This window comes from Pelobates fuscus, chromosome 4 (assembly GCF_036172605.1).
Source record: "Pelobates fuscus isolate aPelFus1 chromosome 4, aPelFus1.pri, whole genome shotgun sequence".
NCBI lineage: Eukaryota > Metazoa > Chordata > Amphibia > Anura > Pelobatidae > Pelobates > Pelobates fuscus.
This window is the reverse complement of record NC_086320.1, coordinates 269,106,236-269,132,495: the sequence shown is the minus strand read 5'-3', so window position 1 is coordinate 269,132,495 and position 26,260 is coordinate 269,106,236. Positions and strand designations below refer to the sequence as shown.

At 40.4% G+C, this 26,260-nt stretch overlaps 1 protein-coding gene across 1 annotated transcript in view; it reads right to left on the bottom strand.

Annotated features, from left to right (window-relative positions):
- The window catches only part of KIF15 (kinesin family member 15), a 102,525-nt gene that overhangs the window by 53,774 nt on the left and 22,491 nt on the right, over window positions 1-26,260 (bottom strand). Inside the window, exons 7-11 of the mRNA XM_063452102.1 lie at window positions 20,045-20,224; window positions 19,508-19,717; window positions 5,578-5,703; window positions 4,546-4,668; window positions 418-541 (exon numbers count right to left, since the gene is read on the bottom strand). Coding sequence (XP_063308172.1) covers window positions 418-541; window positions 4,546-4,668; window positions 5,578-5,703; window positions 19,508-19,717; window positions 20,045-20,224 — 763 coding nt within the window. The remainder of the gene's footprint in view (window positions 1-417; window positions 542-4,545; window positions 4,669-5,577; window positions 5,704-19,507; window positions 19,718-20,044; window positions 20,225-26,260) is intronic.

Sequence of the window (26,260 nt, the reverse complement as noted above, 5' to 3'; positions counted from 1 at the left end):
AGAGACAAACAGTTTGCAAAACCAAGTCAACCAGCAAGTGTTAAACCACAAAAACAGGCCACCTATCTAGATTCTAACTTTCCCACTTTGCCCCAAATTCTTGTATAAAAAAAAATAAAAAGATATAAATACATCAATTTTAGTACAATATTAAATTGAGTCCCAAAACTGCCCAAGATTGCTGAACTCTTCGTTAAGCTAAAAATATGTTGGAATATGCATTCTATGAAAAATATTAAGAACATTTTATTTCATAAAATAAAACAAATTCAGGATAGTCATAGAAATCTGACATGCACCACTCTTACAAATTATTTATGTAGTGACAGTTGAAAAGCATAATTATAATGCCATACACATTGAGAGGGTGAAGGAGTTAATCAGGCAATGGAAAATGCTTTTGATTTCTGATCTCACCTCTGGCAATAGAAATATCCTGTGGCATCTGTCCGGAAAGCAGCTGAGAAAGCTGTTCTTTTAGTTTCCTCACCTCTGCTTGCAGCTGATTCACATTCCCTTGGGTGTCTTCATTAACCACAGCCTAAGGGAGTTAATGAAAATAAAAAACCCTAAAATTAACTCCTGCGCAGCACGCTGAGAGGTTGGTTTAATTGAATTCTGTACACAATTTCAGTATCCGTTAAATCCTTGTTTTAATGAAAACAATGATGTCAAACTGGTTTACTTGCAAGATCCCCTTCCCCTTTTATGGATTTAATCATAGAAGTAAACCAGCATGTAAAGTAACGCAAAAAGATATTTTAAAATGTTGAGGAAAACGCGTATGCAATAGTAAATTAGTTTTAATTCGAACTGTTTACAAGAGCAGGGTTCATGAGAATTGCAAAAATTTTACAGATCAAGTAAATAAATAAAATACGTAAACGTCTCATCCTATACTTCTCTTACTTCAATCTGTTCTATTCCTTTCTTCTAATCTAGAACTACATATTTTTCCTCCGCTTGAAACACAGTTTCTTTTATCAAGTTTTGTAACTTCCCCCAGTCGTCACTAGCAACGGCTGGGGAATCAGGAATTGCATCTCAGGATCTTCTATTGACCTTCGTGCTGTACTCCGAGAGTACAGCACTGACATGGGCTCCTAGCAGATGTACCACAAGAAGTTGAAGAGTAGCACAATGATGCAGATGGCAGTGGCCACATGGGACAACTTCAGGTAGTTAAAACTCCCCTTTGCCTGCCCTCAGACACCAAGCAGTGAAGTCAAGATCCACAGAAGGTGACAGAGCTGCATTAACAAATACTGGGGATTCTGCTTCAAATATAGTGATATCCTTTTTTTAATAAAGCTCTGGACATAAGAGGGCAAAACGTGTTTAAGATATCTTACCTCTGACACTGGGTGTGCTCCTTGTCTTCCTGACGCTGGATATTGATATATATGGCCTACTATCGGTATGGAAAGCTCACATTCTGGGCTTTAGATATAATCAAAATATATTTTTTTATATTTTTTATATAAACTCTCAAACCTATAACCAGGAATCGATAACTAAATGTTGTCACCGTGGTTGATTGACTAAACAGGGAGTTTAGGAAAATAGAAAAAGTAGATAAAAATCAAATATAAGACAAGAATAAAAAATGAATAAAATACAGTGCTTTAAAATCAAGGCAATGTCAGTATCTGGTATGCATAAAAAAAAAAAAGGTCCAATAGTTTGCAAATAATTGTATACATACATTAGTCTGAAAAAGTCCACAACGCATCAGCTTGCACACGTGCACCTCGAATACTCCTGCTACAATGCATAAGGCAGGAGATTACGGGTAGCTGAGATTATATAGTATATTACTGTATCTTTTGAGTAGATAAAGTTTATATACATATAAACAATATAAACTCTTGGGTGGTCGTCAAGGTGCTGTATATTGGTTGAAGAATGATCCCATGGATCTAAAACAGAAATGACAGACATGATGCTCTCTGTAATAACTTTTATTGGTATCAAAAATGGATAAAATACACTCCAGGAACCCCGACCTTCTCCTTAGCTGGCAGTTGGGAGTGTTGAGGAGACTCTGATGCGGACTTGCACTACCATCCATGCGGGGTGCCACGTCTGCCAATAGCTCCTGTGAGTGTATTTTATCCATTTTTGATAATAAAAAAAAAAAAAAAAAAAAAGATATTACAGAGAGCACCATGTCTGTCATTTCTATTTTGGATCCACTGGATCATTCTTCAACCAATATACAGCACCTTGACTACCACCCAAGAGTTTATATTGTTTATTTGTATATATACACTTTATCCACTCAAAAGATACAGTACTATACTATATAATCTCAGCTACATGTAATCTCCTGCCTTATACATTATAGCAGGAGTATTCTGGGTGCATGTGTGAAAGATGATACATTGTGGACTTTTTTGGACTAATATATGGGTACAATTATTTGCAAACTATTGGAAATTTGTTTTGATACATTATTTGTCTGATACTGACATTACCTTGAATTCTAACCACTATTTGATTAATTTTTATTCTTGTGGTATATTTGATTTTTATCTACATTTCTAATTTCCTAAACTCACCGTTTAGTCAATCAACCACAGTGACCATAGAAACATAGAATGTGACGGCAGATAAGAACCATTCGGCCCATCTAGTCTGCCTAGTTTTCTAAATACTTTCATTAGTCCCTGGCCTTATCTTATAGTTAGGATAGCCTTATGCCTATCCCACGCATGCTTAAACTCCTTTACTGTGTTAACCTCTACCACTTCAGATGGAAGGCTATTCCATGCATCCACTACCCTCTCAGTAAAGTAATACTTCCTGGTATTATTTTTAAACCTTTGTCACTCTAATGTAAGACTACGTCCTCTTGTTGTGGTAGTTTTTCTTCTTTTAAATATAGTCTCCTCCTTTACCGTGTCGATTCCCTTTATGTATTTAAATGTTTCTATCATATCCCCAGTTTCTCCTCCAAGCTATACATGTTAAGATCCTTTAACCTTTCCTGGTAAGTTTTATCCTGCAATCCATGAACCAGTTTAGTAGCCCTTCTTTGAACTCTCTCTAAGATATCAATATCCTTCTGAAGATATGGTCTCCAGTACTGTGTACAGTACTCCAAGTGAGGTCTCACCAGTGTTCTGTACAATGGCATGAACAGTTCCCTCTTTCTACTGCTAATACCTCTCCCTATACAACCAAGCATTCTGCTAGCATTTCCTGCTGCTCTATTACATTGTCTGCCTACCTTTAAGTCATCAGAAATAATCACCCCTAAATCCCTTTCCTCAGATGTTGAGGTTAGGAGTCTATAAAATATTCTGTACTCTGCCCTTGGGTTTTTACGTCCAAGATGCATTATCTTGCACTTATCCACATTTATTTATCGACACCTGGTTATAGGTTTGACAATTTATTCTATTTTTCTTAGAAGAACGAACGAGCGCACACACACTTTTGAGGTTACTGGAGATTAAGCACAATTAAGGGAAATTTTAAGCTGACCTGAAGATACGGTGGATGCTATATATTGCCTACTGGATAACATACTGCAATATGAACTTCATATCCTTTTAATGCTGCTGTATTTGGATTAAGTGTATCCAAAAGACTGTTGTGGACATACCTGATACGTTATTGTTTGATATTGGATATTATGTCCTTTATAGATCTCACTGTAGCGCTACAACACATTAATCTGTCTCTAATTGTAAACACTAGCCTTTTTTGAAACAAAAAAAGATCAAGTATAAAAAAAAAATATATAACTATTTTCTAAAATGTAATTTTAGCCTCCCTCCCATTTTCTACTATTTTGATGCAGGATGGATGGCGGCTTACGTGAGGTCAAGTGGCATTCATGGGGTCTAGTGATACTCCCTCTTGCACGGCTGCCATAGAACGCCGGAAGAAGTGACATTAGATTACCCCCCAACTGCTCAAAGGCCATTCTGTCACAAAACCAATGGAATAACTATGCAGCGTTTGGAGTTCACAATGAGAATATAAAATGGTTTTTAATGTGACCATGTAGGTAACAAGTTTGAACTTGCTGGGTCACCTAAGCAACACAGAAGACACGCCATGGCAATATCTCAAGCTTCTGTGTGTACATGAATCACGTCTGTGTAGACAGACATTTTAATTGCCTCATGTTAAAGTAGTTGTTATGGCAGACACATACATAAGTACTTGTAAACCCTGAACTAGTGATAGCTTGTTACAAAGATGTTGGGGGATTGGGCCTATGGAGTAAATATAAACCGTTATCTAAAGGAATTTAAAGCTAGGAGTGGAAAGCAGAATAAACATGTGTAATACAATTTAAGCAATTGGCAATCAAATTCTATCAGTGTGATTATTAATAACTACATGTAGCAATGGTGTTGTATTTATCATGTACTACATGTAGTGTAACTCACTTTGTTTTTATTTTTCCATACATTTGATGATATAAATGTAAATATGTGAGCAAACGTTACTAATGCCGAGCCATGGTTTCACATGAATTATTTTGAGAAAGTATGCCTTACATTTCATGCCAAATAGATATATAAATACCTTGTTTTTTATTAATTTTGCTCGTTGGGCAAATTGCAATGTAGATAATGTTTCCCCAAAGCACTTGGATCCAGGGTGTACATTTGCTATAATGAAGGTTTTTGCATTACCTCCTAGAGAGTCCTGTTGAAGTAATATTTAATTACTAACAAAGTCAGCAGAAAGAAAATAACATTGTTCAGCTACTATACCTTAGGAATATAAAAAGTAATTAAACAATAATCTACCTGTCAAAGTTATAGTGAAAAAAGCAGTTTAACTACTTTTTTTGTACACATAATGCTTACTCTAGCTGTAATAGAACTCTTGTTCTGATGAAAGGGCTTGTTGTACATTATATCTGGAATTGTTAACCCAAAAATCTTTCAATTACAATATATACTGTTGAACACACAAGATTAAGTTATTGCAATTTTTGTATATGACTTTGGAATATCATTTGTGACCATGTAGTATTATATGCACATCAGATTTTTGCAATCTGATTTGGCGTAAATGATTATTAAATTAAACCAATATTTTTATTTGTTTGGCCAACTTATTTATATTTACTATAAACAGTACTTTAGTGGGAAGCACATAAGCATCTGGGGTAGCCAGCTTGAAAGTGATATGGACATTTTTTAATAAAAATTGGAATAGTGCACTGTGCAAGCAGCATGTTAGAATATGGGGGAATTTCCTTTACCAATCATTTTGGCTTTTCCCTACTTTTCAATTGTTTATGAAAGCGTTAAAAATCTACCTTTTTAGGAATGGTTATCAACAAATCAACCTTTCCCCTGCCATATTGTATATTTTGCCTTCATTCATCTCTGCTGAATTAACATGTTTACTATAGCATCAGTATGCATGGAATCCATGTTTTTATTTGAAAAGAATGGAAACATTATTATTTAACATATCACTATATACAACTTAATATTCGGCGTTTGCAACTTAAACTACTTTGTAACCCCCTCCCCATAAAAGCAAAAACAAACATTGTGTTTTTTCTTTAAAATAAATAAAAAAAAAAAACTTGTACATTACCCGGAGTAAAAAAGTGAGCCTGGAGTCCCTGTAGCAAATGTGCCTCTGTTTGCCATTAGCCACATCAACCAATGCTGTGATGACCTGACCTAGGCAACTTAGGGAACGGTTTATACTGCCTGCCTCCTAAAAAAAAAATGTAAATACAGAAATTATACATTGGCAAATTAAAGTGTTTTTTTTTTTTTTTCTTTCCCAATCATACAATATTGTACCAGCAAGGACCATTACACTCAATGCGTGGGGCTCCAGAATGAGGCCAGAATTAGAGGCCCAACATTCACCAAATAGCTGTATGCAGTGTTTAAACTGAGTGCTGCATACAGCTCTTTAAAATTACTGTGAATGAACTTCAGGGATCAGCTACGGTCGTGGTGGCATCACCAGGGATTCCTTCCAACCTCCAGGGGGAGACTGGAGGTTCTGATGAGAGCATGATCACTTCTCCTTGCATGTCATGCAGCATAATCACCAGCTACAAAGGGTGATTAGCGCTGGGCTATACATGTTGCCCAACGTTGATCACTGCGAGTGATTGCAGCTGCAGAGAGTCCCCCTGTGTAAACATCAGCAGATTGAATCCCACTAACAATATTGTTAGGATTAGAACCAGCAAGGTCATTTGTAATGTTGAATACAGTTTAGGGAATTGTATTGGTGGCACACATGAAATTTAATAAAATAATCAGCAAAAATATATTGCAAATGTAAAAATAATAAAAGTACCACTAAAAAATAAAATAAAAAGTTCAAAAGTGACATCTAAATAAAGTTAAAATATATGAGAGCTCCGTGGTTTCCACAACTGCAAATTGTATGCAGTTATGGAGTAACTTAATACACCTCAAAATGCAACACAGACCCATCTCAACTTTGACATTAAAAACAAATGTAGTGGGCAGGTTGTTAATTCAGCCTTGCACTTTCACAAAATCTTGACAAGGATATGCAAACTGTGTCATATTGTACTCCGGAGATATATCTGAGCACAATTCAGTGCTTTTCTATTACAGACGCACTCAATTTTACAAAATAAACCGCTAAATTGCAATGGGCATGTAAAAAAAACGAAAAAAAAAAAACAAAGAAAAACTTGAAAATAATATACCACTTTGAAAGAAATTGGTGGAAAAATGGCTGTACAATAAGGCTCAAAATACATCCTATCACACATAACAAATGCAATCTACCTTTGCAAATGGTATGCATTTATTGGGCAATTTGAATAGTCAGACTTCTACAATGTCCCAAAATGAGATAGAGCTTCATTAATTCCATCAAAATGAAACTGTATTTTAACAAGCAAAGGCATACTTTAGGGGTATTGTTGTACTAGGAAGAGTAGCTGTACACAATATGGTGTGGTTTTGCACAGGAGTGGCACACAGGTTGTTAACAGAAGGAGGAAGAGAACCTCACTTGGTGACAGCCATGGAGGCGTTTCTAATGATAAAAGGGCCAATTTCTCAACTATATCATGACTTTTTATACTAGCTCTAAAATGGAATACTCTGTAGACAAAATACTTCAGCAACCTAAAGTGATTTAAGAGTCTGGATTGGTCCTTTAACCTGCACTAATGGGTGGTGGGAGTGGAAGGTGTTTTTGAGAATTTATATTGTACATCAAATAAAATGCATTTGTGCCCTATAAGGACAGTATATAATATGTGTTGGTGCAGGAAATGAGAAAGATGTAAATTGCTGTTGAACACACATACATTGCAAAAATGCTAAAATTGCCTGTTTTCGTAAGTACAAAAACAAGCAAACTAAAGTTGTGCAGTTAACAGTTGAGTATATCCCAAAGCAGGATGGATAAAAAAAAAAAAAAAATGAACCTCTCTAAAGGTAATTTTCTATTGAATATACATTATTGCCCAAAGGTTATACATAATTAAATAGGGAGGAGATTTCAGTTTTGTAGCATGAGGCTAGCTAAAGCTCTCTAATGGCGTATTACGTTCCAGACCACCGCAGTACAGCGAACATGCTTCCCCACCTAATTTGCTAGTGCGTATAAAAGCTATAACACATGTATACACTATCATACATTATATTAAGTGTGCAAGAGTGCATGGCCAAAAAAAAAAAAAAAGAAAACTTTCTACCATACGGATTGATAACATTAAAATAGTGGAGTCTGAAGACATACATCATTATCGCCATGTGAATATAATTGAAATGTGCTGTATTAGTGAAGCACTTTAAAGTGAGATATAACTCTAGTCATGCAATGTTTACATTTTGTGGTAAATTAATTCGATTAATCTATTTACAATGTCATACTCTTCCTGAGGGTTCTGCAAGATTATTATTTTCTATCTAGAACAGGGGTAATCTTCAGAACTACAAATGTTGTGGACTACATCTAAGCAAAAAAAAAAAAAAAAAAAAATCTAACAATTAAAATAAAAAGTGTGCTACAATATACAAGGCGTAATCATGTGAAGATTACCAAGAACCATTTTAGTCTTTTTCCAGCAGACATTTCAATTGGTGTAAATTTACACACAGTGAAACTGATGTAATCAGTGCATGTATGTATATTGCATGTTACGGCTAAATGTGTTTTTTTATGTTGCTTTAAAGTGGTAAAACTAGGCTACAAGGGGGCGGAGCCTGACTGCCAAGCCAAGCAGACGTGCACAGCTTGAGCTCCTGCATGAAAAAGAGGAAAACTGTAATATTGAGCTTAAATACTGGGCTCACACACAAAAAGCTTGGCAGATACTATACTCAGGAGACTCCGGGCACACAATATCACACTTACCATGAAACCACTGTTGAAGAAAGCCTGAGAGCCCGAAGGCAACCTGCTGGGGCCTGGTCGAGGGAGAGGCGGCCGATCTCCCGGAGCTCAGACCCTGCAAGCAGACCCACTTCACTCCGATCCCCCCTCCCCCTGGACCGATGGGGGTTATCCCGGTCCACCAACTACCAACGGAAGGGGATCCGAACACACTGAACCGGAGGGCAGATGTGTCTCGCAGCATGAACCTCGCGGCGAGCCCAAGATGGCCGCCACACGGGAAGCCCGGCATGATAGCCCACACAGTCAATGGAGGGCCCTATTTGAAGCCAGGTTTGAGGCAGTCTGCCGCAAATTCTGGCACTGAATCAACCAGAGAGCAGCCACGGAAATCTGCTTACGTACCAAACAGAGGACCCACACTGAGAGGCACCTGATAGTCAAAACTTCCATCCGAAGGGAACTCGAGGGACAAGAAGTCTAGGCCCCACGCCTATGCTGAGGTGAAAGAGGCGGAATCGGAAGGGGACGCATTCAGGCACAACACATGGAACTGCAACTACCCCACACTCTACAAGCCACCCTAGGCCGAGGGCCAACCGGAGAACACCTCCAAGGCGCCGTCCACACTGCCTGAGGCCCGACCGCCGCTCGCGGCGGCGGCAGAACAACCAGGCACTCCTGGGCACCCAAAAAAGGGAAGACTCGGCCTCAAGAGGAACCCGAGTCTGTGGGGTGCAGGCGCCTACCCTTTTCACGGCCTGGGGCGAGAAGGCGACCCCCCAACATCCGCATCCCACCATGCCCCAGGGGTCACCCCAAACGCATGGTCCTCCCACATCTCGCCTGGGCATTGGCTGATTAAGGACACAAAGATCGGGGGGACCTACATCCAACCGCTTCCAGCCATGGACTTCACTGCTCAGCGGAAATCCCACTCTGACTGTCCACCCTGCCGATCACAAACCCAGCCTATATTGGCTGCACCCTGTTGGACTAGGGTTCTCCATACCTTACTTAATAGCCCATTACAGCCTACTGCTATGTAAAACTCTTGTAGTGTATAATAAGCTTAACTTTTTTAGCATGCAAATAGGAAGCTTACCCCTGTCTACAGGGTTATATTCATATGTCCAAGCGGACTGGCCAGATTAGGTAGAACCACAATAAATGTTATAAGAGAGCCCTTAACACTATACCTGGCGATAGAGCAGTCACTTAGCGCGAAATGCCAATTTAGAAAGGCTCTTTGCCCAGCTACACATGGACACATGCCCTACCTCCGGTGAACACGAACAAAGATTATATACCATATACCTTCCATCATGATAAGCCTGTACAGTTAACTACACCATAAGCGCCAAGCATAATGGTTCAGCATGTTCATGTTACACTCACCCTTAAAAATGAGACACTTATGTAGGAAATGTTATTTGCAGTTGTGATATGACTAACGTGTACTTAATATTGCACATTTCCCTCCCTTTTATTTCTATATCCCAATTAATTTGTCTCAATAAAAGAAAGATTGACAAAAAACTAGGCTACAAATGCTGAGGCTATAAAAAACACAAACAAAAAAAAAAAAAACACTTAAAGTGTCATAGAGTAATCTCTGTCATTTTACAGGATATCTTGCTTGAGAGATGAACCAAATTTGAATTTGTAGGACGAAATACAAATAGTAATTGAGTTGATAAGGTCCAGATTAAATAATACATGACAGATTGTCACAGTAAATGTGCAAAATCAAAGTAAGGAAAGGTTACCAGTCATGTGCCTAAGGGAATAGCCCTGAGGTCTGTTCAATTTCATATAGTCACTGCAGATAACACTAGAGGCACTTAATGTAAAGCATGGCATTTTTGCAGACAATGTTCTCTCTATAGTATACACATTGTATCATTGCGTCTGATTTACCGCTCATTCAGAGAATCACTAAATCTGTCCTTATTCCCATCTGAAATACCGTGGCAAGACAGATTTTCTTTTCTAACCTCTGTCTACTCAAATGATTTGTCATCATCTGAAACTGAACACGTCAAAGTCTGAACTACCATGTCTCCTAATCGTTCAGATATCTACCCTGTAATTCATGGCTCTGGGTCCAAACATTCCATGGCCTGCCATTCTATTATTACATCGAAGCACAACTATACATTTAATCTAAATGGTGTCCGCATCAGATGCAACACCTCTAGAGATATATGGAAGTTAGATAGAAGCATGTGATCTAATGTGGTTACAAGTAGGGATGCACCGAAATTTCAGCTGCCGAAATCGTCGCCCAAAAATGGGCCTATCCCATTTCAGCTGAAAACTAGTCAAATTAGCCAAAATAAAAAAAATATATATTTTATTTTTGTAGTGCATAGTTTAACAGACATGCCTGCATTAACAATTCAGATGATTAGAAATCACAATGAAAGAGAGTAATGATAACATGAAAAGTCAAGAATACTGACTGCACTTGGGGACAGTGGAGGGGAGGAGAGAACACTATGGGACAGGGGAGGAGAGAACACTATGGGACAGGGGAGGAGAGAACACTATGGGACAGGGGAGGAGAGAACACTATGGGACAGGGGAGGAGAGAACACTATGGGACAGGGGAGGAGAGAACACTATGGGACAGGGGAGGAGAGAACACTATGGGACAGGGGAGGAGAGAACACTATGGGACAGGGGAGGAGAGAACACTATGGGACAGGGGAGGAGAGAACACTATGGGACAGGGGAGGAGAGAACACTATGGGACAGGGGAGGAGAGAACACTATGGGACAGGGGAGGAGAGAACACTATGGGACAGGGGAGGAGAGAACACTATGGGACAGGGGAGGAGAGAACACTATGGGACAGGGGAGGAGAGAACACTATGGGACAGGGGAGGAGAGAACACTATGGGACAGGGGAGGAGAGAACACTATGGGACAGGGGAGGAGAGAACACTATGGGACAGGGGAGGAGAGAACACTATGGGACAGGGGAGGAGAGAACACTATGGGACAGGGGAGGAGAGAACACTATGGGACAGGGGAGGAGAGAACACTATGGGACAGGGGAGGAGAGAACACTATGGGACAGGGGAGGAGAGAACACTATGGGACAGGGGGGGAAAGAACACTATGGGACAGGGGGGGAAAGAACACTATGGGACAGGGGGGGAAAGAACACTATGGGACAGGGGAGGAGAGAACACTATGGGACAGGGGAGGAGAGAACACTATGGGACAGGGGAGGAGAGAACACTATGGGACAGGGGAGGAGAGAACACTATGGGACAGGGGAGGAGAGAACACTATGGGACAGGGGAGGAGAGAACACTATGGGACAGGGGAGGAGAGAACACTATGGGCAGGGGAGGAGAGAACACTATGGGACAGGGGAGGAGAGAACACTATGGGACAGGGGAGGAGAGAACACTATGGGACAGGGAAGGAGAGAACACTATGGGACAGGGGAGGAGAGAACACTATGGGACAGGGGGGGAAAGAACACTATGGGACAGGGGGGGAAAGAACACTATGGGACAGGGGGGGAAAGAACACTGATACAGGGGAGGAGAGAACACTATGGGACAGTGGAGAAAAGAACACTATGGGACAGTGGACAAAAAAACACTATGGGACGGGGAGAAGAAAAAAACACTATGGGACAGGGGAGAAAAAAACAAAACACTATGGGACGGGGCATGGGGGGAAAGAACACTGGGACGGGGGGGGACTATTGTACTGGGGAGGGGGGAAAGAACACTAAAAAAGAGGGAAGAGAGAGAGAGAGAAACACTAGAGGGGGGACCACTAAAAGACAATGGAAGTTTTTCATATTAGATGAAATTAATTAAAAAGTCTAATATTAATAAAATTATAGGGAAAAAAAACTTTTAAAAAATCATTTGGGGAAAAAAAACATGGGTTTCGGTTTTCGGCCAAGGGCATCCTGAATTTTCAGTTTCGGCCCATGATTTTCATTTCGGTGCATCCCGATCTAAAACACTCATTTGTGTTCAGAGATGTCTCAGAGTACAATAGTAGCCCCCACACGAGTAAAATATGAGTGTTATAGAGCAGGGAAATGTATAATGGTGAAGCATCAGTGAAAGTGCAGTTTTTATACGAAAAATGCAATAAAAAAAAAACAAAATAAAAATTAAGACATATTGAATACCCTGGGTAATCTACTTTTCCAAATGGCATAATGGAGGTAATTCTCAATCCTGGGCTGCCATACAGTCTCAAAGGCAATGTACCGTAGGTCCAGCAAACTTCAATGTGTAAAAACTAAAATCTGACCCTACAAATTAAAGTTACCCTAAAGAGAGAAAGTGTCAGGTTACTCCTCTATTATCATCAAGGACTAATTGTAACCCAATTGATAGTTAAACAAACTAAAAAATACCTAGGGTAACCATTTAGAAGGTAAACCCTTCTAAATGGTTACCCTTACCCCAAAACCATTGGGGAGTAACCCCAAAACCATTTAATAAAACTTAACTTTTAATAAAAATAATTGTTAAAATATCTGTTTCAATATAAACTGTGCAATTGCAGAGAATATCCACAAAAAACTGAAAAATAGAGAAAAATTTGCTGATATAATATAGAATATAAATCAAAGCTAAAATCAAGTTCAAAATTGTATATTTGGTCTGTTCAAAACGTATATACACAGAACAAAAAGGCTGCCAGATAGTTGCACATACATGAGAATGACTCTAGCCATCTTTAGAGATTAGGTAATACCCACAGTGTAACAAAAAGTATCAGGGCGGTTGTAGTTCCTTGTTATAGAATGTATCCTATTATCTGTTACACTGCTAGTATAATATTTGGTATGGAGGAGAACTTCATAATGTCCCTAAAAGATACAGAGTTCCTGTTTAGTGAAAGTTCCCTACTCTGATGTGCCTTCGAGGGCACCCCTTAACAAAATTCTAAAAGACCTCCTCCCCCATCTAATGGCAGTAGTCAGAATCATAATAAAGAACGCAATTAAAAAAGGTGGATAGAGATAAAAATAAGGAATATGGTTGTTAGAGTAAAGAGAGTCTCCAAATTGTCGTCCCACATCTACAGGAACAACCTCATACTCATTAAACGCCTGGACGCACGTTTCGCCGTTAAGGCTCTTCCAGGGGAACCGTGTCTACAAACAACTAGGATTTAAAAAGGGCGCCCTTTTTCCTGATTGGACCGTCAGGGCGCCTGCCTCAGCCAATCGCTGGGTAAGTTGAGTAATAGAGGCTTTAACTCTGCTAGCTCATAGTTCATTAACTCTTGGCAAACTTTCTATTCCTTAGGTAATAGATAGCCTTATTCTGCTGTCTGCATTATATGTGCATTGACCAAGAAACAAATTATGTTTATTCACACAGGAAGGACTAAAATAAAAGAAATAAATTAAATTGTCATAATGTTTAGTATGTACTTATAATTTTATTAATAATGTCCGCTCTGCATATGATGAGCCATATGCTTTTATCCATATTTATATTCTTTCATGGCTAACACCTCATTAGTTAAATATTTAATTGATTTGTCATTGTGTCATGATTTGTCATCCTACCATTTTTGCTGGTAGGAAAGGAATCCTTTGTGATGTTTTAAACTAGATCAATAGACAAAAAGTTTTATATGTCATAATGAAAAATATAGTGAATGATGTAAGGATATGTTTTATAGTCCATCCCGTGTTTACCACATCCCGGAGAGTCCATAGCTACGATGTCAAGCCCACCGACACAATTATATGGTCTTTGTTAGTCATTGCATCAAATACATAATATTAAATACTTCACTAATACGAAAAATGTTATAGTATAAAGTAAATGGTGAATTGTTATTGGGCTCAGCTGTACCATTATACTAAATCCTTGTCAATGAGTGTAAGACTTATGCAATGCTCTCCAAAAGATAAACCACTGGAAATTATAAATTAGTATGCTCAGTTTTAACTACCGTATATACTCGAGTATAAGCGGACCCGAATATAAGCCGAGGTCCCTAATTTTACCCCAAAAAACTGGGAAAACTTATTGACTCGAGTATAAGACTAGGGTGAGAAATGCAGCAGCTACTGGTAAATCTCTAAATAAAATTAGATCCTAAAAAAATTATATTAATTGAATATTTATTTACAGTGTGTGTGTATGAGTGCAGTGTGTGTGTGTATGAGTGCAGTGTGTGTGTGTATGAGTGCACTGTGTGTGTGTGTATGAGTGCACTGTGTGTGTGTATGAGTGCAGTGTGTGTGTGTATGAGTGCACTGTGTGTGTGTGTATGAGTGCACTGTGTGTGTGTGTATGAGTGCACTGTGTATGAATGCAGTGTTTGAGTGTGTGATGCAGAGCCTTGGTGGGGGTGGGCATTTTTATTTTAATAGTTTTTTTTGTTATATTATTTTTTTTTAAATTAATATTATTTTTTTTATTATTATTATTATTATTTTTATTATTTTTTTCGTCCCCCCTCCCTGCTTGATACATGGCAGGGAGGGGGCTCTTACTCCCTGGTTGTCCAGTGGCATTGGCAGTTCAGTGGAGGGGGGCTGGGAGAGAGCACTTACCTCTCCTGCAGCTCCCTTCTCCTCCGCGCCGCGCAGCTCCTCTGTCAGCTCACAGTGTAAGTCTCGCAAGAGCCGCACTATGACCCCGCGGCTCTCGCGAGACTTACACTGGGAGCTGACAGAGGTGCTGAAAGGACCGGCGCGGAGGAGAATGGAGCTGACAGGAGCTGCAGGAGAGGTAAGTGCTCGCTGCCAGCCCCCAGTCTGTATTATGGCAATGTAAATTGCCATAATACAGACACTGACTCGAGTATAAGCCGAGTTGGGGTTTTTCAGCACAAAAAATGTGCTGAAAAACTCTGCTTATACTCGAGTATATACGGTATTTATAATAGAGGTTAATGTTAGTATAAGTGCCCTAGATCCTTTAGGATTTACACGGGCAAATTAAAATGTCATTTAAACAAAATATACAATACCATGTTTTTTATGTTACACAGATAAGACTAAGCATTTAAATATATTATCTCATATGAATTCCCAGTGGATTTTAGGATCTATTGTTAATATTGTTTTGATAAGTATATTCAACATTTATGCTAACTTGAAAATATATAAAGTTGTAATAACAGTTACACAGGGAAGGCATATTATCAGCATTTTTGATATTATTTGCAAGAATAGAAGCTAATTTAAGTTATAAAATCTAAATCGGTGGTCCCTATCAGGGGACCCCTAGATATTTTTGTTATGTCCTCTCGAGTTTTAAAATTATGATCAGAATGATTTATCTTCAACTTAGAAAGTACCAAGTCACCATGTTTGAAATCTGTATATAACTATGTCTTCATGTGTGGATGAATAGGGGAAAATTAAACTCCTCATTCAAGCCTTTGGGAAATAAGGTTTGAAAGGTGATTCAGGTTTTAATAGTAGGAGATTAATATTCCCTTTACGGTGATTTTGTTGTAATTTTTTTTTTTTTTAAATTCTTTATTTTTACTTGTGCATGTAGTAACATCAAGCGTGCAAAGCCACGACAGCAGCTGCAGGCTTTTTCATAACATTTCAAAGTGTGGCAGTTTAGACAGCACAATCTTTTTTAAAACATGAAAATAACAGACTGTGTAACACTGGTAGTTCGTATTAAACTTGCTAGGCTAGTCGTGCCTATGACAGATTTAGTTACGTGTAAGAGTATGGTAAGGTTTATGGCATTTGCTTTTCGATCATAGTGTAAGACTAGACTTTTGTGACAATAATGTAATTGTGAGTTTTACGTGTATAGGACATGCTAGGCTACTGAAGATTATCGATTCTGTGTGTACAGGATTAGGTATAGTTTAACCCAGGCAGGATCTCTATGAGACTATGTGACAGGCTAGGGCATTTTAAGCTTGTAGGTAAGCGGTTGAGCTAGGACTCGTTACTCAATATTGTTCTAAGACATGTGCTTTGACAGCTTACAATTAAATAGGCAATAAATCATTATGCAAAGTAGGCTAAGCTGAAACTTGTTTCGCGCCTTAGTCTGGAGCACAATACAAGGACATATAACATTTGCAAGAAAATAAGTAATAAGTCATAGTGAAATAATCAGCTGCCATTGAGACTAGGTCGTATTTATAGAAGGATATGACAGTCCCTATGGGAAGGTAATCACCCATCTCCCTGTGTGGGCTTGAAGCAGGAGCTGTGTTTGTCGAGTTCCCCTGAGGTTGTGGTTTGCAAGCGCACCCAGCAGAGAGTACAGTCTCTGAGTCCTCGCGGCTGCCTAATAGTGATGTCGTCAGCGGATGCCTTGCGGGGTCTCGGTGGTCCATGAGTCCTGGGGGATGTAGCTCCGGTGAGGAGGTCTGTCTCACTTGTTGGGTAAGTCACAGCCATGGTCATGGGTCTGTGGTTGCGGGCTGCTTTGGATCCGCTGCAGATGGCGCTCGGTTAATGTAGGCGCTGGGTCTTCTGCTGGTGAGTAGGTCTGCTTGCAGTTTGGGTAGTTGGCAGAACCGCAGGTCTCCATTGCTGCCTGGTTGTGATTGCATTTAAATGCCCTGGGTGGTCGTAGCTCTGGCCGCGTCCCGTGGGAGCTCTCCTTCAGCAGTTTACAGGTTAAGTGCATCTCTGTCGGCCATTTTGTCAAGGCCGCGTGGTAGCCGTCGGCGCTGAGTTGCCAAATAGCACTGCCAGGATGTTGCCTGCTCGGTGGGGCCGGGATAACCCCCGCTGGCCCAGAGGGGGGGGGGGGGGGGGGCGTTAAACAGGGCCGGGGACCCCGGATTTGTTGCGGTTTTCAGTCGTTGCCGGTGTGGAGAGCGAGGCAGCGGCCGTCTACCCCACTCCCCTCCCAGGTAGGCTTCAGTCTCCCCAGCCCTGGAGCATCTCACCAGGACCCGGCCCACCCGATATCAGGTGCTCCAGCTGCACCGGGACACTCCAGGACCAGGTATATTGTACTCCCAGGGGGTTCCAAGCTGAGTTTGATGTTTTTTTTGCCCATTATTAGTCGCGTTTCCCTGGAGCTGTATTGACTTGTGGCCTGCTGGCATTGTTGTAATTTTTGTATGACTTGGAATAACAAAATTTGAGGATAACTGTTGTGATTAAGTCTCGAATTGCTACAGGGGTATCCATATTAGGATTTAAAATATAATTTATTTGTTGTAAGACCCTTTTGTAATGTTTCTTTTGCCTGATATTTTTTCTAAAATTTTCTAAGTTCCTTTGGAGTTTTGTCTCCATATTTACAAATTGTGGATCCTTATATTGTTTGACTTTCTCAATTTATTTTTCCAGTTCTCCATTTGTGGAGTCAATGTGTGCCTGCTCGATATTAATTAAAAACTGCATGATTTTGAAAGAACAACCAAGTAATATTGAATTCCATTCCGCTATTTGTTCTTCAGTTTTTACCTTATCTGGTCTTAAGCCTCTCAGTGCCATTTTCTGGTCTATATAGTTCCTAAGGCTGGCTAGTTCCCAGAAACGCCTTAGTTGTTTCTGATATAATTTTTGAACTGAAAAGAAAGCCTGATTAATATCATTAGTATTCTTGGTCTCAGAAATTAGAGGGTTAGTGGAAAAACCATTTGCCACATCCTCTGATACTATGTCCGGGTGAATAACTCTACCCAGAAAGTTTGCCATAATTGTTTAGAAGAAAATGCTTTTTGTTGCTATGATAGTTGTAATAAATGTATAACACATTCGTTTTTCTAGACCATTTATAATTACTTAATTGATCAGTTCCGTCTTAATTTCTCCCTTGGGATTCTTGGTATTTAAACCTAAAAAACAACAACTACTACAAATGAAAGTTACCCTAAAGAGAGAAAGTGTCAGGTTAGTCCTCTATTATTATTGGGGGGGGGGGGGGGGGGAATAACCCCCAGGACCAATTGATAGTTAAACGAAAAAATACCTAGGGTAACCATTTAGAAGGTAAATCCTTGGTAACCAGGAGTAACCCCAAAACCATTTAATAAAGCTTAACTTTTAATAAACACAACAATTATTTTTATTAAAAGTTAAGTTTTATTAAATGGTTTTGGGGTTACTCCTGGTTACCAAGGATTTACCTTCTAAATGGTTACCCTAGGTATTTTTTCATTTGTTTAACTAAAATTTGACCCTGTGACTTTCCAAAACACCATGAAACCTGTACATATATGGCATTGTTGTACTCTGGGGACATCACACTATACAAATAAAAGGGAACAGTATAGGATATTCATAGTTAAAATGCCACGCAGAACTAAGAAAATAAAATTTATCACATTTTTTCCATTTTACATTTATCACATTTTATTCATATTAAATGTTTCATTTATAAATATTTGATGTGAAATTAAAGCCCTATTTCTCATGAACAAAATGACATAAGTTGGTGCACTTAGTATGAAAGAAAGAGGTCGATATCGGTTGAACAAACATAGCTCAAATGCTTGTACAATTGTCTCTTGCCTTAAAGGGACACTAGTCACCAGTCAACTACAGCTTATTGTATAATCAGTCCCATCAGGCTTTTTGCAGTAAACACTTTTTTTCAGAGAAAAAGCAGTGTTTACATTACAGCCTAGGGATACCTCTAGTGACACACTGAACTTTCCTCATGGAGATGCATTGATTTAATGCATTTTGATGAGGAGTTGCTGATTGGCCAGGGCTGTGTTTGGCTTGTGCTGGCTCTGCCCCTGATCTGCCTTCTTTACAATCTGAGCCAATCCAATGCTTTCCCATTGTATTTACTCAGATCATCACTTCTGACTATGTTAGCCAGGTTGGTAGATCAGGGGCAGAGCCAGCACCAGCAGACTGGAATAAATGTAAGATTTTAGTGTATTTAGGGTTACTGAGGGGCTAGATGGTGTTTTTAACATTATAGGGTCATGAATACAGACAGGTTTGGGTTCCTGACCCTATAGTGTGCCTTTAATGGGTTAAATACAATTGGGACTCTTTGATGCAATTATTTTCCCAACACTCACTGCATGTACATGTTTGGGTGTATAAAATACTTGAATTAATTTGACGTTTGGTACAGATTCCAACAGGTGTTAAACTTTTTTTTTTTTTTTTTTAATTGGTGCATATAAGAATCCTCATGTATATGAAAAAAATAAAACCACACACACACCCCAACTATATCGGTCTTAAGACGGTCATCAGTCTACTGACCTTTAGTCTGACTCCTTCAGCGTGGGAATCCTTCTGCCTTTCAGAACCTGCCAAATCTACCAGGTTGAGCTGTGAGGACCTGATATTGACAATCTCGTTAATCTTTTCCATAGACTCAATTGTTACTGTGAAAACAGCATGCGATCTTGACGATTCTCTGTTCATTGAGGTAGAAGCTACACGTCTATTACGCCAACCCATGGATAGTACCTTTCAAAGCAAAAGCCAAGTCTGTTACTAACCAGTGATATCCACATTGACAGATGTAATGAGGTTTAGAGAACAGTGAAAAACAAGATTTCCTAATAAATTAATATGTTTTGCAACATTTGTTTTTTTTCCCACTAGACACAATTGATTAATTTTGTTCCAGTACTTCAGTTCTCAGCAATTTAAAAGTAAATTAGATATCTTTACCGACAAATCAACAACATAATTAAATAAATCATTAAAAATATTTAAAGTTCTTGCTTTTTGTTCTATAAAAGAAAAAAAAACAGGTAATTCAGATATCGGTTACCGCCAGTATTTCTGTACCTGGTATGCTTCAGCTGCTGAAGTGACCACTTGCTCCACAGCTCCAACAACAAAAACCCCTTTCTTAATATGTTCCCTTAGAAGAAGTACTGTTGAGGCCGAATCCAGTAGATCAAATATCTGTTCATTATAGATTTCAATAAACGAGCATTTACACAAAAAACTTTTACCATCTCCAGCCTGAAAAACAAGGTTAAAAAAATAATTATTTACACCGATAAACAATGACAACTTACGTTGCAACTTACTCTGAACTGCAATTTTTGATTGTCGGCATCAACATAAGACTGTTTTGAATTGTCCACTCTACAGCTTTTAGCATTACTAAACGGTTGTTTTATTAACCCCTTAATAAGAGAGGACATATTGGTACTGATAAGGGAATCTTTTAAGCAAACAAAGAAGTTTGAATGACTGTTCCTGTCCAAATTAGAGAGGTTTAAATTGCGTATATGCAGAAGTAAATTCACACTGACACAGAGTTCAGATTAGATGAAAGAACTTCAGGAAATTTATTGGCTTCTGGTTAAAAAGCGGGCTTGCAAGCCCTTTTAAAGGTAGAATTACATCATTATAAAAATCAAGATACGAGCAAGAAAACACTGTCAATTGGCTAAAGGTGTAAAGTGGTTAGTCAAATGCCCTCCTTGTTGGGTGTTACGTCTTATGTCATAACTGACGTCATGACAAGGTTTCGGCTCCATTTTGCTAAGCACGAGGGATCTTACTCGATGGGAGGGGGGCTTGGCAGCCATCCATAATGAGTGGCTGGTACGTTGATGGTTTCAAGGTTAGTATCCTTCAGTGTTCTCAAGGCCTTCTTAGCAATTCTACATTCTATCAAGACTATCTGGTACAGTGTTTCATTTAATCAGAAGATTCTAGCATTTTCTGCTGACATGCTGTTTCTATGAACAAAGGAATCTTGTAAAGCTTAAACTATGAGGCCTGAGAGCTGAATATGAGAATATAGTATTATATATAGTAAGGGTTATATAGTTTATAAGGGGCCTAATAATGGTTAGACAGTGTATTCCATGCAAGCTTTGAAGATACAAGTTTGAAGAATTAACAACACTCTTGGCCATAACCTCCATCATTTTAAAATGCCAAACGCTGGATAAGCTTAATAGGAGATGCATATTGCAGAATGTTCAAGGCAGGTATGCTCAAAGTACCTTAACTGTAACCATGCCCTAATACTGCTTTAATGACATGGGACTAGTGCTTTAGGATTCACTGTTTTAGCTGGTATAATTTTGCTGCTGGGCTCTACATCACAGCCTTATGATATGGCTGAACTTGCCAAAAACATGGCAAAGAAATTTATTTTACAAGGCAAGGCTCAACATACATTATGTGTGATACCCAAAATGTCCCATAATGAGAAAATTAAAATCATCGTATAAATCAAGTATAAAAAAATAAAAACCTTCAGGTCTGTCATTAGACCTTTAACCCCTTAAGGACACATGACATGTGTGACATGTCATGATTCCCTTTTATTCCAGAAGTTTGGTCTTTAAGGGGTTAAATGTATGTCAAAATAACATTGCTTTAATCAGCACCTATAGCTGAACACAATCGTTTTTCTTTTTTGCAGTAGTATGCATATGAGATCTAAGAAATACACCAAAGAATATGACATGATTGTGGGGAACACCCAACCATTCACAAAATATTTTAAATGAAATAGGACAATTAAAAATGACAAAAAGCCCCATAAGGCATCTAGTTCCCAAGTGGCCCTTTAAGAATTTTATTTTTGTCATTGAAAATAAAGCTTTGCGAGTTGAAGAAAAAAAAAATTGACTCCTAACTTTTTTTTAGCTGGCCACTAGATTCCAAGCAAATTTGTAAAGGGGAGTTTACCTGAACAGGTCACTCACGTGCACTGCCATCCTCCTCTGTCAGCTCATGGCACATCAGCACCAGGTGCGGACGTCACTGCTGTACTTTCGCCATGTGTGAGCGTACAGCATTGAGGTATATGGAGCTCTGCAAGAAAGACAGGTGGAGAAAATAGAGAGAAAAAGTAGTCCCTACTTTTTCTCTGTATATTTCTTAACTGTTTAAATTTCAACCCAGTCATAATGAGTATTTCATAAAAATTCCAACTTTATGAAATACAAATTTTTCAAGAGCGGAGGGGGTGACAGTGCAGCTATCCACTATAGGGATACACAAACATTGTATAGTGTTAAAACCACTATCTAGCCTCCTTGGCCTCCCTAAAGATAGTTTAATCTTACTTGTATTCAAGTCTGAAGCTGCTGCCTCTGAACTTCCTCTGACATCATCAGAAGTGGTGGCCTGACCCAATCACACGGCTTCCCCATAGGATTGGCTGAGACTGACAAAGAGGCAGATGAGGGGCAGAGCCAGCATGATTCAAACACAGTCCTGGCCTATCAGCATCTCCTCATAGAGATGAATTGAATCAATGAATCTCTATGAGGAAAGTTCAGTGTCTGCATGCAGAGGGAGGAGACACTGAATGTTTGGATGCATTTTAGGCAGCCATGATCTCTAACAGCCATCTGAGGAGTGGCCAGTAAAGTTATCACTAGGCTGTAATGTAAACACTGCATTTTCTCTGAAAAGACAGTGTTTGCAGCAAAAAGCCTGAAGGTAATGATTCTACTCACCAGAACACATTCAATAAGTGGTAGTTGTTCTGGTGACTATAGTGTCCGTTTAAATACTGAATTATGTATACATGCAACTGAGCGCTACAAAAAAAGTTCTGTCCTTTTAAAATAAATACATATATAACATGTGGATGTGGGCTTGCTGAAAAGAGAAAATTGGAAACATTTAGCTGAACAAGTACAAAGTAAAAAAGTTGATGCTGCTGGGTGCAAAGCAGAGTGTATTATAAGGGAAACTTTACATAACTCGTTCCTATGCCATCTGGAGGCCTTGCACACCATATACACTTCAAGCAATAACCTCCATTTTCCACAGTAACTTCCAGCAATCTCTGACATACCGAGGGCAGCTTTGAAAACACTAAATTATAATGTGCATGGTCTTTTCTCTACTTCTGCTTTGGCTATATGTTTTGCTTTTTCTTCAGATGTTACTTTATTTTTAGTTACTTTTCCCAATGCAATTTTCTGAACATGCACTTTTTTGTGTATTGCATGTAGTCTGTTGGTGTTTACTGTGCATGTCATAGTATCAGGTTGGCCAACTAATTTTAGACAGTACAAGTTTGTTTTTAGCCTTCCTTTACCTTTGCTCTCTTACCCCACCCCTCCAGCAGTACACACTTTAGTGATCTCTTCTTCCTGTCCAATCTAGAGACCTCACACACAATATTCACTTCAAGCAATAACTACCATTTCCTCCAAGCACTATCCCACCCACCCATTCACACAGCCTGCTCTCTGCATACTTAATTAAACTTCTTTCCAGGTGATTGAGATGGTAATTGGGTAATACATCAATTATGTTGATGTAGAATTATTAAAAACCTTTATTGATCCTGTATTGAATTTTTGTACTAACTCCATTTTAACTACATTACATGACAGATTTTCCTAACAGCATTTAGAATATTGAATAGAGAATGTATTTTCTAGAAGGACATGACTAACACCGGAATTATCAAGTTCCTGTAATATGAAACAAAGTATACTATAGCTAGGCCATGAGAAAACTGCTCTAATGAAATGTTCTTTCATAAAAAAGACCCTGAACCTGACCCCGAGTCTGACATCACTAACTAACCAAAATGACGCCCAAGCCCCCCTTCCCACCGAGTAAGCCTCGTGCTGGGTAAGATGGCGCTTGAGCCATCTGTCCACACCCGTGTCCAAAATGACGCCACCTCCCGGTGGGAGGACACCTAGTTAGCCACTTAGTACTTGAGCCAATTGATAATATTGACTTAACACCTAATCCAATTAATGATGTTTATTTGTTGTTATCTTGATATTCAATGATGATGTAATTTTGCTCTTTTAAGGGTCTGCGAGCCCGCTTTTAACAGGATGCCATTAAATTTTCTCAAAGTGCTTTTAACCTGAACTCCGTGTGTCAGTGTGAATTTACTTCTGCGTTTAATCATCTCAGATTTGGACAGGAACAGAGACATTTGAACATATTTGTTTATTTTCAAAATAATCTACATCAATGTCACATCTTAGGATCCATGCAAATGCTCTCAAAGGCTCCCTGGCTGTTACTCTTACTTATCCTCCTGCTCCTTTATGTCTCCAATCGCTCTCAAATATCTTGCCTAGTACTTTGTATGAAAGGGCTGTAAAGGCTAGATTTTAACTCATGGGTAGGATCATCTATACCTTTTGTATCGGGGTTTAACTGTTCACTATATTTTGTTCTTTAGAAATATGAGTAATAATAATTCACTTCTGTTCCTGGAACACAACTGCTTCTCACTGTACCTCATTCTAGAGCTATGAGAACCAAATTAGGAGAAGAGGACTAACCACTTAAATCATGATTCGTCAACCTGGTCCCTACCGCCCACTAGTGGGCGTTTCAGGATTCCAGGTGGGCGGTAGGGATTTCCAGGTTGATAGGGCGGGCGGGTGCGAGCCGGCGGTACCCGTGCGACTGGGTACCGCTGTGACCATTTGCGGCTCCGACCCGCGCGTGGTAAACCGTCGGGGCCGCCTTCCAAAGTGTCCATCGGGTGGCCCATGCAGTCAGGGCCACCCGATGGATGCGGATTGTAAGGGGGCCCGGTCAGCGCTGGGTGCTTTAACAGAGCGACCGGGCCCCCTGTGATGACATCACAGAGCTGGGAGGAAGTGATTCCCCGGTCACTCCTCCCAGCTAAAATTGAGAGCCGCGCGGGAGGAAGCCAGAGTGGGAACTCTGACTCCCATCCACCTGAGCCACCACTGGACCCCAGGAAAAGTCACCCTCCTGCACCTTAAAGGTAGGAAACAGGAGGGTGACTTAAATATAGTGTGTGTGTGTGTGTGTGCGCCTGTCTTGTGTGTGTGTGTGTGTGTGTGTGTGCGCGCGCCTGTCTTGTGTGTGTGTGTGTGTGTGTGTGTGCGCGCGCCTGTCTTGTGTGTGTGTGTGTGTGTGTGTGTGCGCGCGCCTGTCTTGTGTGTGTGTGTGTGTGTGTGTGTGCGCGCGCCTGTGTGTGTGTGTGTGTGTGTGTGTGTGTGCGCGCCAGTCTTGTGTGTGTGTGTGTGTGTGTGTGTGCGCGCCAGTCTTGTGTGTGTGTGTGTGTGTGTGTGTGCGCGCCAGTCTTGTGTGTGTGTGTGTGTGTGTGTGTGCGCGCCAGTCTTGTGTGTGTGTGTGTGTGTGTGTGTGCGCGCGCCAGTCTTGTGTGTGTGTGTGTGTGTGTGCGCGCGCCTGTCTTGTGTGTGTGTGTGTGTGCGCGCGCGCCAGTCTTGTGTGTGTGTGTGTGTGCGCGCGCGCCAGTCTTGTGTGTGTGTGTGTGTGCGCGCGCGCCAGTCTTGTGTGTGTGTGTGTGTGTGCGCGCCAGTCTTGTGTGTGTGTGTGTGTGTGTGTGTGCGCGCGCCTGTCTTGTGTGTGTGTGTGTGTGCGCGCGCGCCAGTCTTGTGTGTGTGCGCGCGCCAGTCTTGTGTGTGTGTGTGTGTGTGTGTGTGCGCGCCAGTCTTGTGTGTGTGTGTGTGTGTGTGTGTGCGCGCCAGTCTTGTGTGTGTGTGTGTGTGTGTGTGTGTGCGCGCCAGTCTTGTGTGTGTGTGTGTGTGTGTGTGTGCGCGCGCCAGTCTTGTGTGTGTGTGTGTGTGTGTGTGTGCGCGCCAGTCTTGTGTGTGTGTGTGTGTGTGTGTGCGCGCGCCTGTCTTGTGTGTGTGTGTGTGTGTGCGCGCGCGCCAGTCTTGTGTGTGTGTGTGTGTGCGCGCGCCAGTCTTGTGTGTGTGTGTGTGTGTGCGCGCGCCAGTCTTGTGTGTGTGTGTGTGTGCGCCAGTCTTGTGTGTGTGTGTGTGCGCGCGCCAGTCTTGTGTGTGTGTGTGTGTGTGCGCGCGCGCCAGTCTTGTGTGTGTGTGTGTGTGTGTGCGCGCGCCAGTCTTGTGTGTGTGTGTGTGTGTGTGTGCGCGCGCCAGTCTTGTGTGTGTGTGTGTGTGTGTGTGCGCGCGCCAGTCTTGTGTGTGTGTGTGTGTGTGCGCGCCAGTCTTGTGTGTGTGCGCGCCAGTCTTGTGTGTGTGTGTGTGTGTGCGCGCCAGTCTTGTGTGTGTGTGTGTGCGCGCCAGTCTTGTGTGTGTG